Here is a 12,961-nt window from a genome sequence, read left to right as displayed (position 1 = left end):
ATATCTGTCAATAAAATGTATAAATATAAAAAACCATAAAGCAGATACAAAAAGCTTGAAGGAATAAAGATTATTTAATTACCCTTTGTTTTGATGGTCCCAGCTAACAAAAATATGTTCTTAGAATGTTTTGCTAACATTACCATTAAGCTATGAAACATTATTTATGAATGTTTTTTTCTTGGTTTATTTGAACATTAGAAGTACATTCCCATTCTATAATTTTGAAAATGTTATGAAACCCTTATTTCTAAATGCTGAATGTTCAAAACATCTAGTTTTTAAAATGTTTTAAGATTTTTTTTATTTCATAAAAAAATAAAACGTTCTATACAAAAATCCTCCAAACACTCCCCCAGGAACATTGCTTCTTTTCATCCATCCATTGTTTACAAAGCTCATCCCTTCTAGGGTCGTGAAGTCGCTGGAGTGGCCACAGCATGGATTGGTCAGTTAATTTACCTATGCTGCATGTATAGGAAACTGGAGCGAACCCACATTGACACAAAGAGAACCTGCAAACTCCTGGCTCAGCCGGGACTCGAACCAGGGACCTTCTTGCTGTGAGGTGATAGCGCTACCCACTGAGCTACTTGTTGTATGTAAGTTTATTTATGCATTTAATTTGTTACAGCTACATGTGTGGAATAAACACAATCAAGCGTGCCGCACAAGCCCTGAAAAGTGAAGCCAAAACGTCTCGATCGCCCCCCGGTGACTGTACTAGTATAGGTCATAAGCCCCGCCTCCCTGTGTTATTCAACGGGACGTGAGACCAAATTAAATTAAATTACACTTCAAATATCTTTTTTCCCAAAGGTGGTTTCTTTCATTTGCTGTCGTTTTTATCACGCTGATGTAAGTTCAAGTGTCTGTTTCAAAAATAAGTTGGTTTTTAGTTAGTTACGTGATGCGGTGGTGTAACGTCATGATTGACAGCTGTGATTGACAGGTTCTCTGAGCGAAGTAGTCACTGAAGCACCAACGGACATTTTTTGGGGGATCTTCGGAGGACTGAGGAGATTGTATTTACTTTATTTTAACAAGCCTCTTGTCGTACTGCAATCAATTTTTAAAAAAGTGTACAGAATGCACTCTCCCTGCGCAGGTCTGGTCCCGAGATTACTGCGCAGACTCAAGTTCCAATATGTCAGCGCCATATTGGGACACTGGCGGCTTCAGTTCTAATCAATGGAAGAGAGCGAAGGGGCGTCGTCCATCTTTTTTTACAGTCTATGGATACAATACACATAAAACTTAGATCAATTGTTCATTCAACAAAAATCACCTGTTCAATATGACACAACTTAACATCAAAGTACTACTATTTCAAAAGGCAATTCACACATTACATTTCAAATGAGTGTCTATTCATTTCCTTACAATGATCTAACTATCAATTGACACAACTGCTCAAAATGATAAGTAGGCTAACTGTTGCATTACTCTTAATGCATAGTTGTATGGAAACAGACAAACAATCTTCCATGTTTAAATCATGAAAGTTTCAAGATAACAAGATTCATTGTTTGTCACCAATTAGCGTGGAGCATGAACCAATTAGACTACAATATCCATGGATGTAGCCTAATATTTTATCATAATGCTTCATCAGACTGTGTATATGGTCCCAAATACTGTACCACCTTTTCAGACTATACAGTATTGACAGTACTGCACTGTATAGATAATCACTCCTGTTTTGTTTCTTACAGTACAAGCAAGCAAGTTGAGGAACACTGCATTTGATGTTTTACAGTACTGTCTTTACTTTTCTATTTCATTGCTAATTATTTTTGCTTTGATTCAAATAAACCTATGTTGTGATTGTAGCCTACTGTAGTGTTTTGCATCAATATATTACAAACTTTGTTCAATGATTCCACTGTGTCTGTAGTATTCTCTCTACTACTGCAGTACTTTTACAGAGATGTATTTACTGTACATGTAGTACCATAATGAAACCTGTATCACCTATTTTGTTCTACAATATTTAATGATTGTACGAACAATGACACAGTGAAACTATCGGTTGCTTGTGTGTGGGTGATCTATAGTTATGTTTCAATGGTATTTCACAGTAAATTAGTTTTTTGAACCAATGATTGTGCAAGTGCAAGATTTCTTTAAATATGTGAATGCACAATGCAGTGTTTTGAACATTAGACAGCCTGTGTTACAAGTGATAACCGTTTTGAGTTTTGTGTCTAGAGTTTTGAAAAATGACATCAAGGTTCTGAAAATAGTAGCAAAGTGATTGTAAAAAGCGTTAACTGCCGTAGCTAAAGAGCGCAAAAATCACTAATCAACAGTAAAGAGGATGGCGTAGGGGTAATTTAATCATCAGACAAAATACAAAAAAAGGAAGTGATTTTAAAAAGCAAGAGAAGGGTTGCTTTTGGCATTTAATGATATACAGAAATGATTACAATGCTACATAACCTAAAACATAACATTAACTTTCTTAATCTGTCACGTAGTAACGACTACGGAAAATCAGCTGTTCTCCTGTAGTAGACGGTTACGTAGAATGTCACGAGGTAGCAGTTAATGTCGCTCATGCGCACACAATAGAACGACAGAATGCCGTTGCCGTACCACCAGAGGCTGTTGCTTAAAGTCCCTACTGTCTAAGCAAGCGGTGGTGGGGGACTTTGAGAGAACTGAGCTGAAGCTTGCCGTTGACTCTGTATGTGCAGGCCCGGGGCAAGTGGAAAGATTGCTTTCTCTGTATAGCATTTAGTACTCTGTGTTGTGCCCGCAGCATCCCCAGTCCAAATCTGGATCATGGGAGTCTTTTCGTGTAGGTGAAGACGTTGTTGAACTCCTTTTTGCCAACACAATATTTTCGCCATCCACATTGATAGTTGGCCCAGGTGTTCTCTGATGCTCAAATCCAGAAATGAAAATACCGTGTGACTCACTGGCGGGAGTAGTCGTGGCCGAGAGGTTAAGGCGATGGACTTGAAATCCATTGGGGTCTCCCCGCGCAGGTTCGAACCCTGCCGACTACGTGGCTCCTTGTCACTTTGTCTGTTTGCGACAGGAATTGTGACATCCAGGAGCTTTGTACAAGCTGCTTTTTTCCCTAAAACGGAAAATTGGGCAACCCACATCTCTTTTCAAGCCTGAAGCGAGCAGGTTTTTGTGTAGGTGAAGACGTCGTTAGTTTATAAATAAGTGTTTTGGCACACCTGTCCGAGTGGCGCTACAAATTCTTCTAAAATCTGATTTTATTTCGGGCATGTTAAATTAGCGTTCGACAAACGCGAACAAACTTTTATTTATGTACACTCACAATAACAATTAAATGTTGTGCTTTTGTAAAATAAAGAAAACAAACAGGGTGCGCTTCCTGCCGTCTCGGTCTCCGTCACAGAAATAAACCAAAACTCTATAGGCTACTTGCCTCGGTCACGATAAGAAATATGTCTATAGAAAGCTTGAGTGAACAAATATTATCTGATTATGCAATCCATATGAAACCATCCAATATTAAATTGGCTATGATATAACCATGGCTGTGTATTCCCCTATATTCACTACTGTGGCTGGAAACATTGTTTTCATTCATAATTACTTGCATGGATTCACATCGCAAATCAATCAACAATTGAAAAATTCAGATTCAAATTCTAGACATGCCCCTGTGTCTCTTGATGTTCAATGCAGATTTATGCCAGTCTCCAGTAGAGATCCATTTCCTGGAGAGTTTAGGTGTAGGAGTTTAGTCATAATTACAACTTGTAACTTCTTCTTCTTCTTCTTCTTCTTCTTCTTCTTCTTCTTCACAACTTGTAACTTGTGGTAGAACTCCGACTTGTACCACGTGATCGATGCAGATTCATTTGCCGTTGATAGTGTTGCCATAAAAACAATCAATCATCTCCTAATTATGGTAATTATTACGAAATCCAACCCTAATCAATCACACCTGAACAAGCTAATCAAGGTCTTCAAGATTAGGCTATATTAGAAAGCTACAGGCAAGTGATTTTCATTAGGGTTGGAATTACCCAGACCCCCAATTGGATCTTTAAAAACGCATTTTCAAAAAGTGTTTTAAACGCTTTTGATAGCGTTTGTTGTGGGACTCAGCTGATAATTTGATGCAGCAACAGGGGTTTTTCTTTGTAGTTTTGTGGTCCTTGCTGTCTGCCCCTCCTGACTCACTAATTCAGTGCATCTTCCAGCAGAGTTGATTTTGAGATTGCAGGTCGAGAGGATGACAGCTCAAGTGTACTGCTCGTTTAGTGCTGTTTTATTGTGTCTGTCTGCTTGTTTAAGCACAACAGATGCTGGAGGTGAGAAGTTATTTTAGCTTCATTACGCAGCCTGAAGAAGTGCATACATAAAGTGCCTTGCAAAATTTGTTTTCAGATACATCTGCTTACAAAAATACAGTACAGACGTCAAGTGGAAGTTCATCTTTGTATGTTGGTTTAGTTTTAATAATAAGCAAAGTATAAATATGCAAACTGTCATAAGTTTATGCATTTTTCATTGTACAAGTTAAACCCATATAATCACTAATAGGCATTTGTTTACTGTAAAACAAGAACATTAGTGTAATATGTCTACAAATTGTTACCAGACTGTATCAATCCTGAGTTTAAACTTTTACCTAAAGTTTTTTTGTTTTTTTGTTTTAAGAAATGCATAAGCCTACAATATAACATGGGTGGCTAATTATAACCGATAACTCTGCATTTTACATATATAGTGGGTTTCTATATTTGTTTTGTTTTCTGTTGAGTAGCTTATTAAAATGCTTAAAAGGAAATGAGGGTGGTCATGGGGATGGCATCATTTTTGAAGATGTACACCAGTAAATTTGTATACAACATATTAACTGTCCATGTTTTCTATCAGCATTACACTATTACTCACTCTACTACAGTGGGGTAGGTTGTAATTGCACTCTTAATCTTTGAAACCGATTGATGCAATTTAGTGAAAAATGGTAGATTTCTAAGCTACTTGAAATGAAGCAGATAAATGTGTGAATATTATAAAGTTTGAGACTCATTGCAAAACCCTTGACTTGCAAATGCTGAAGCAAGCTATTACAGCACTTCCTGGTCTCCCCTAATGTTCCTCTTGAATCCTCTACTGTAGTGTCTGGTCATTGCCCGGCGACGCTGACAGTCGTGCCCTCCCGACGAGGATGCACTTCTGATAGAGACTGCTCTGGAGGACACAAATGCTGTCAATTTCCCTGTGGGCCTGCGTGTGTGCCGCCTGTTTTCAGTGAGTTTTAATTATTGATGCATGCTGTATGTCTTCCAGAAAATTTCATACAGTGTATGAGACATTCAGTATTCAGTGACGTGGTTTCTCTGTCATGTGTCTCTATAACAGCAAAGGCAGGGGAGTGTCCAAGCACAAATTCTGGAGCAGGAATGTGTGCAGAGTTGTGTTACTATGACAGTGACTGTCTGAACAATGAGAAATGCTGCAGCAATGGATGTGGACATCAGTGTATGGATCCATTTGCAGGTATTTATTATATTAGTGTTTGGGTCAGCTTCCTCATTTCAGTGTCTTGTTTTATAATTAATTGTTCTCAATGTAAAGTATTCAGCCAATAGCACGGTTTAAAGCACAGGATGGCTTTACAAAATTAATTCATATGATTAATACGATCATGATTAATAATTAAGAGGAGTAAAACTTGTTATTTGGGTTTTGTGATGTATCTGAGACTGAATGCCTCTAAACGGACTGACTGAAGTTGACTATCTGTATCCATCCAGTGAAGCCTGCAGCCGAACAGCCGAAGCCTCCAGGAAAGCCTGCAGCCAAGCCTCCAGTGAAGCCTGCAGCCGAACCTCCAAAGCCTCCAGTGAAGCCTGCAGCCGAACCTCCAAAGCCTCCAGGAAAGCCTGCAGCCAAGCCTCCAGTGAAGCCTGCAGCTGAACCTCCAAAGCCTGCAGCCAAGCCTCCAGTGAAGCCTCCAGCCGAACCTCCAAAGCCTCCAGGAAAGCCTGCAGCCAAGCCTCCAGTGAAGCCTCCAGCCGAACCTCCAAAGCCTCCAGGAAAGCCTGCAGCCGAACCTCCGAAGCCTCCAGTAAAGCCTGCAGCTGAACCTCCGAAGTCTCCAGTGAAGCCTTCCGCCGAACTACCTGAGCCGGAGCCTTCTACCGAAGAGCCGGAGCCGCCTTCTGAACTGCCGGAGCCTTCTTCCGAAGAGCCGGAGCCTTCTAACGAACTGCCAGAGCCTTCTACAGAACTGCCGGAACCTTCTGCTGAACTGCCTGAGCCTTCTACCGAACCGCCGGAGCCTTCAGACGAACTGCCAGCGGAACCCCCGAAGCCTCCTGTGAAGCCTGCAGCGGAACCCCCAAAGCCTCCTGTGAAGCCTGCAATGGAACCCCCGAAGCCTCCAATGAAGCCTGCGGCCGAACCCCCGAAGCCTCCAATGAAGCCTGCAGCCAAACCGCCCAAGCTAGCTTACCCTTATGGCCAATGTCCTGGCCATAAGTAATGTGGCTATACATGCAATTAACTGTGCTGATTTAACCATTGGATGTATGGTGTGTTTTCCCTGTTTATCACCAAATAAATCTCACACTTGTAAGACCATTTCCTCTTTTTTATTTATTTAAGTGGGAAAACAAGGAATTAGATTTTTGTATTCCAGTGTTAGTTTGGCTGTTCTCTCACATAATGGCTCATTGGAATCAATGCGTGAGATCCCACCCTCCAAAGCCACGCCTCCTTCAAAATGCTTGAACACACACAGCAGAGTCTGTAAAGTTTCACGAGATGAAAGACTGCACTAAATTGCCTCATGTCTAAAATGCATAACATTACAGTTATAATGAACGTAAACAACTTGCAGTGCTCAAATTGTACCACCTGACTGGTGCAGATTAATTTCGGTGTTGACATTGAAATGTCTGAATCCAAATGCAATGATTGGACGAACAATTCTATTATTGATTGCTATAGGATGTGAAGTTTCAACCAGCATTGTCTATTGACCAATAGTCTTCTGCATTCTGAAGCATTTTAGTGAAATTGTGTCTTCTAGTGGTCATTTTATTTTAGGAAGTTGCAACTTCAAGCCTATTAACTGATGATCCCTTTAGTTACCTGTGACCAAATGAGTTCTGAGTGCCTGTAAAGCAGAATTCACACTGCACAATTTTCAAAGTAGTCGGGTCACTGTTCTTTTCACACTGCACGACTAACTGGGGTAACGTTCAGTTGCTGCTGTGTGCACGATGCACCGACGACAGGGGGGTTTCACACTGCATGACTTGACAAAAGAAAGAATCGCTGACAACTGTCTGGTCTGCAAACTGCGTTTCACAACCAAACCCACGCGAGAAGTGGCAGGAGTGGCATTTATTTCCCAGATATCGGGCTAAGATTAAACGAGAGAAACCGACTGTGAAACAAGTACATTTGTGGACTGAACGGAGCAAAGAACAACTGAGAGACTGTTTTGAACAGACGGACTGGCAATTGTTTTTTAATGCTAATGACAATGTTCATGATATCACTGAAAGTATTACGTCCTACGTTTTTTTTTTGTGAGAGCAACTGTGTTGAAACAAAAACTGTAAGTATATACCCAAACAATAAGAATTGGCTTACAAAAGATTTAAAAGTATGCCTTAATGAGAGGAAGGTAGCCTTTACGACGGGGGATAAGGAACTAGTTAGAGAGAAAAATAGAGAACTTAGGGGGAAAATTAAAAGTGCTAAACTAGAATATAAAAATAAAATTGAAAGTAAATTCCATAAGGGTAATGTAAAGCAAGCTTGGGAGGGACTGAATGTGATGATGGGAAGGAAGGGAAAGAAAACGAACCCCACTCAATCTCATAATGTATCTTTTGCTGATGAACTAAATGTATTTTTTGGCAGATTTGACACTGGTGAATGTAGCACTGAGGTTGATAGGATCTGTTCTGATATCCCCTTATATGAAAACATTACCCTGGAAGAATATGAAATTGCATACTGCTTGTCCCGCACAAAATCAAATAAGGCACCTGGACCTGATGGGTTGAATGGGCATGTACTAAAGGATTGTGTTTATCAATTGACCGGGGTCTTTACACAGTTATTCCAGCTTTTGTTAAATACACGAATAGTACCAAACCTATGGAAGGTATCCACAGTTGTCCCAGTACCCAAAATTACAGGAGCAAAAGGGTTAAATGATTTTAGACCAATATCATTAACATCTGTTTTGGGGAAATGTATGGAAAGAGTAATTATGCGGCACTTAATGTATTTTGTGAGTGATGTCTTGGATCCATTGCAATTCGCATATAAAAAAGCAAGAGGTACTGATGATGCAGTTTTAACATTATATAATTCAGTTGCTGAGCATGTACAATTAACTTCAAATTATGCTAGAATTTTGTTTTTAGATTTTACATCAGCTTTTAACACGATGAAGATTCACATTTTAATTCAGCGACTGATTGATTTGGGGGTAAATGGTGGACTTATCTGTGGATTAAAGATTTTTTATCTAATCGCCCGCAAAGAGTGGCTATTAATGGCAAACTGTCTGGAATTATCACATTAAATACAGGAGCCCCTCAGGGAGCAATTCTATCACCAATACTATTTTCTTTGTACATTAATGAGTATAGGATAAAAAATGAGGGGTTTAGTCTCCTTAAATATGCCGATGATATGGCACTTGTGGGTCTTATGAAAGTGGGAGATGTTGGTAGTGCTTCTGTATATTATGAACATGCTGAAGCACTTTTTGAGTGGTGCCAGTCGAGTGCACTGGTGATAAACACAAATAAGACAAAGGAGTTGGTAATAACTGGAGACAAGCATAATATTTTGGGGTTGGAACCTGTAGTACTAAATGGAAATCCAATAGAATTTGTCAGTAATTTTAAGTATTTGGGGACATATATTGATGCCCAACTTAATTTTTTAGAAAATACTGATAGCATTTGTAAGAAGGCTCACCAGAGGTTACATCTAATTAGGAGGTTGAATCACTTTGGTGTGAGCAAGATTATACTCGAAATGGTTTATAAAAATTTTGTGGAAAGTATTCTGGTTTTTAATATGACATCATGGTATGGTAACCTGACTGTTGTGAATAAAGCTAGACTGTCCAAGATTGTGAATGAGGCAAGCAAAATAATTGGTAAGACACAGAGACACTTGAATGATCTTTATCGTGGAAAAAGTAAGGAAAAGGCTTTAAAGATAGTAGGGGATGTTTCTCATCCTCTACATAGCAAGTTTCAACTGCTGCCGTCTGGAAGACGTTATAGGCAACCACGAGTAATTAGGAAGGTTTACCAATTATCCTTTGTGCCAAATGCTGTCAAGATTTTAAATGGTAATGATTGATGTGTGCTTTGTATATTTCATTCCCACCCCTTTTTTTTATTGTATTTTATGTGTTATGTGTTGTTGTATTGATGTATGTGAAGCCAGAGACAAATTTCCACTACGTGGACAATAAAGTAAAGTAAAGTAAAAGTAAAGTAAAGTAAAGAGTAGTCGTGGCCGAGAGGTTAAGGTGGTGGACTTGAAATCCATTGGGGTCTCCCCGTGCAGGTTCGAACCCTGCTGACTACGTGGCTCTTTGTCTGTTTGCGACAGGAATTGTGACATCCAGGAGCTTTGTACGAGCTGCATTTTTTTCTCTAACACGGAAAACTGGGCAACCCACATCTCTTTTCAAGCCTGAAGTGAGCAGGTTTTTGTGTAGGTGAAGACGTCGTTGAACTCCTTTTTGCCAACACATTATGTTAGCTGAGTGCATCTTCTGCTGCTCACATCCACATTGATGGTTGGCCCCCGGTGTCCTCTGCTGCTCACTTCCAGAAAGGAAAATAGCATGTGACTCACTACCACTATCACTGACTCACTTTCAAGAGTAGTCGTGACCGAGAGGTTAAGGCGATGGACTTGAAAACCATTGGGGTCTCCCTGCGCAGGTTCGAACCCTGCTGACTATGTGGCTCTTTGTCTGATTGCGTCAGGAGTTGTGAAATCCAGGATCTTTGTACGAGCTGCTTTTTTTTCTAACACGGAAATTGGGCTCTTTTCAAGCCTGAAGTGGGCATCATTTCAAAAGGCCCAGATCATCTTTGATTTTCAAGTCCCTGTTCGGACGAAGGTTTGTTGCAGACCTCTCCTAATCTCGTGCTGTGCTCTTCCCAGCCTTTGAGGGAGGTGGTCTTCCTCTTCAAGAAAAGACATGGTGGAGTTATTTCCCAGCATTTGGTGTTGTTTTGCCTGCTGTAATGCTTGGTTACTGTCTAAGCAAGCGGTGGTGGGGGACTTGAGAGAACTGAGCTGAAGCTTGCCGTTGACTCTGTATGTGCAGGCCCGGGGCGAGTGGTTTGCTTTCTCTGTATAGCATTTAGTACTCTGTGTTGTGCTCGCAGCATCCCCAGTCCAAATCTTGATTATGGCAGTATTTTTGTGTATGTGAAGACGTCACTGAACTCCTTTTTGCCAACACAATATTTTAGCCGAGTGGACCCTCTGCTGCTCACATCCACATTGATGGTTGGCCCCAGTGTTCTCTGCTGCTCACATCCAGAAAAGAAAATAGCATGTGACTCACTGGCAGGAGTAGTCGTGGCCAAGAGGTTAAGGCGATGGGCTCGAAATCCATTGGGGTATCCCCGTGCAGGTTAGAACCCTGCCGACTACGTGGCTTTTTTTCACTTTGTCTGTTTGCGACAGGAATTGAGACATCCAGGAGCTTTGTACAAGCTGCTTTTTTTTTCTAACACGGAAATTGGGCTCTTTTCAAGCCTGAAGTGGGCATCGTTTCAAAAGGCCCAGATCATCTGTGATTTTGGCCATTCTATTCAGGCAGTCGGAGCAATGGCTTTGGCATCCCCCGACAACTTCACGGCCTTCACGTTGGGCAGCTCAAGAGTCGCTGCATTATATTTCATGGAGAATCTTGCATATTAGTGTTTTGAAATGTTTCATTCGTTCTCTCTTAGAAGAGTGAAACAGAAACCTACTCATTATGTCCCAATTGCTTGTTTGTCTAAACCACCTTAGAGTTAGCAACATGCCATGAAGAAAAAGAAAAAAAACTCAGCCTATCTCTCTCGTCCCTTTATAAATTGTGGTCTTCATCCTTTTACTTATCACTTTGAGCAGCTGTATCAATTGATAGTTAGATCATTGTAAGGAAATGAATAGACACTCATTTGAAATGTAATGTGTGAAATGCCTTTTGAAATAGTAGTACTTTGATGTTAAGTTGTGTCATATTGAACAGGTGATTTTTGTTGAATGAACAAATGATCTGTAAGGACATTAACTCAAAGGGGAAATATTAATAATAATCCATAATTACCAATTATGATTAATTATTAATATTTGGGTCAGTTAATTAGATTAACTTTGAGTTAAGCTAAATTAATATTACAATCAATTTATCAGTTCCAAAGAACTCTTTGATTATTCATTTATTCTAAGAAAAGTGTATCTTTCATGGTCACTGAAAAATAATTATTCCTTAGCGTGTACAGCACTTAAAGCATGTAACAGAATCAAGACTGTAAAAGGGACTTTGTATGCAAACAGAGAATCAGAAACCAAATGCATAATTGTGCACAAGTTTTATTAACTAAATCACAAACATGACTAAACTAAACAAAACAAACAAACAAACATACATACATTCATCCATACATACATGCATAGGTCAAGTGGTGAGTGTTATGGAACCGGAAGCAGGAAATAGAACTATGGAGCAAGATCTATTTTAGTATGAAAAGAACCATCAGCTTATTTCAGAGCACCTCATTAAATTTATACCTTGCATGGTCAATTCTTGAAGTGGTTGAAGATTGAATTCGTCGCTGGGTCCTTGAGTGTCAAATGTCACTGTATGAGTTGCAATCGTTTCTTCTCCGCTGGATGAAGGAGATTGTATTGTCGCTGTTCTCATGGCTGGAATGCAGATTGTGGCCTGCACGCTCTGGGCCGGCAGGACACGAAGAGCAGATTGTATTTACTTTATTTTAACAAGCCTCTTGTCATACTGCAATCAATTTAAAAAAAAGTGTACAGAATGCACTCTCCCTGCGCAGGTCTGGTCCCGAGATCGCTACTGCGCAGACTCAAGTTCCAATATGTCAGCGCCATATCGGGACACTGGCGGCTTCAGTTCTAATCTTCAGTTCTCTGGGCCGGCAGGACACGAAGAGCACATGGTGAGAGTTGCGAGGGACTTCGTCCATGTTGAATGAAGTCACTGAACTCCTGAGGTTGTCCTTGATGCTGGAGTGAGCACATGTCCTGGATGCTTCGAAGCCTCCTGCCCTGGGCCTGTTGAGGCCACGCTGGACCACATGGCATCCTTAAGGCAAGAGTTGTCCGTTTCCTTCTTGGTTGGATTTAAGAAAGGCAGTCTGACTCGGCCTGCAGAGGCCTGCAGGGCCCAGTGGGGGGGAAAGGGCCCCCCCCCCCTGCAGTTTAGGTCCGAGGGCAAGATCTAAGAGGGCCGGATCTTGTGGTCAGTGACTTTTAAAGCGTGAAGATGGCACACCCATTTGGAGATATAAGAACCAATAAGAAGTGTCTTCCTTTAGAGGGAAAATGCCTTTTTTATGACCCTTGTTCAAGCATGCTCATTTGCAATGGGTACTTTCATTGGGTGTTTAAGAGAAGAATCTTCAAGATTCTTATAATTCTAATGCGTCACAAAGTTAGCAAAATGTAATGTAAATTAACAAATTGGGGACGCAGATTAGAGTTTATAGAGACCAAATACGCCACACATCTGATTTTGGTAAACCATAGTATGCAACAAAGTCTGAAAATCATGAGGTGGGAGAATTAGATACATGTCTACACATTTCTCAAGAGGTTATACATAGAATACATACTGTAGGTTTATCTCTCCTTCTCAGCGAGAATTAAGTGAGAGTCCCGTTTTGGTTGTATAATCAAATATATATCAAAGCATATACATAATAGTACCCAA

At 40.4% G+C, this 12,961-nt stretch overlaps 1 protein-coding gene across 1 annotated transcript; it reads left to right on the top strand.

The window, feature by feature from the left end:
- Positions 1-4,016: 4,016 nt before the first annotated feature.
- Positions 4,017-6,584, top strand: LOC307154580 (uncharacterized protein). The gene is made up of 4 exons (XM_079864581.1): positions 4,017-4,304; positions 5,119-5,250; positions 5,362-5,499; positions 5,757-6,584. Exons 1-4 carry the CDS (start codon positions 4,226-4,228, stop codon positions 6,485-6,487), a joined length of 1,080 nt encoding a protein of 359 aa, XP_079720707.1. The 5' UTR covers positions 4,017-4,225; the 3' UTR covers positions 6,488-6,584.
- The last annotated feature ends 6,377 nt before the right edge of the window (positions 6,585-12,961 follow it).

This window comes from Squalius cephalus (assembly GCF_949319135.1).
Source record: "Squalius cephalus genome assembly, chromosome: 2".
NCBI classification, from domain to species: domain Eukaryota; kingdom Metazoa; phylum Chordata; class Actinopteri; order Cypriniformes; family Leuciscidae; genus Squalius; species Squalius cephalus.
The sequence above is the reverse complement of the archived record's forward strand: the minus strand, read 5'-3'. Positions and strand labels throughout refer to the sequence as shown.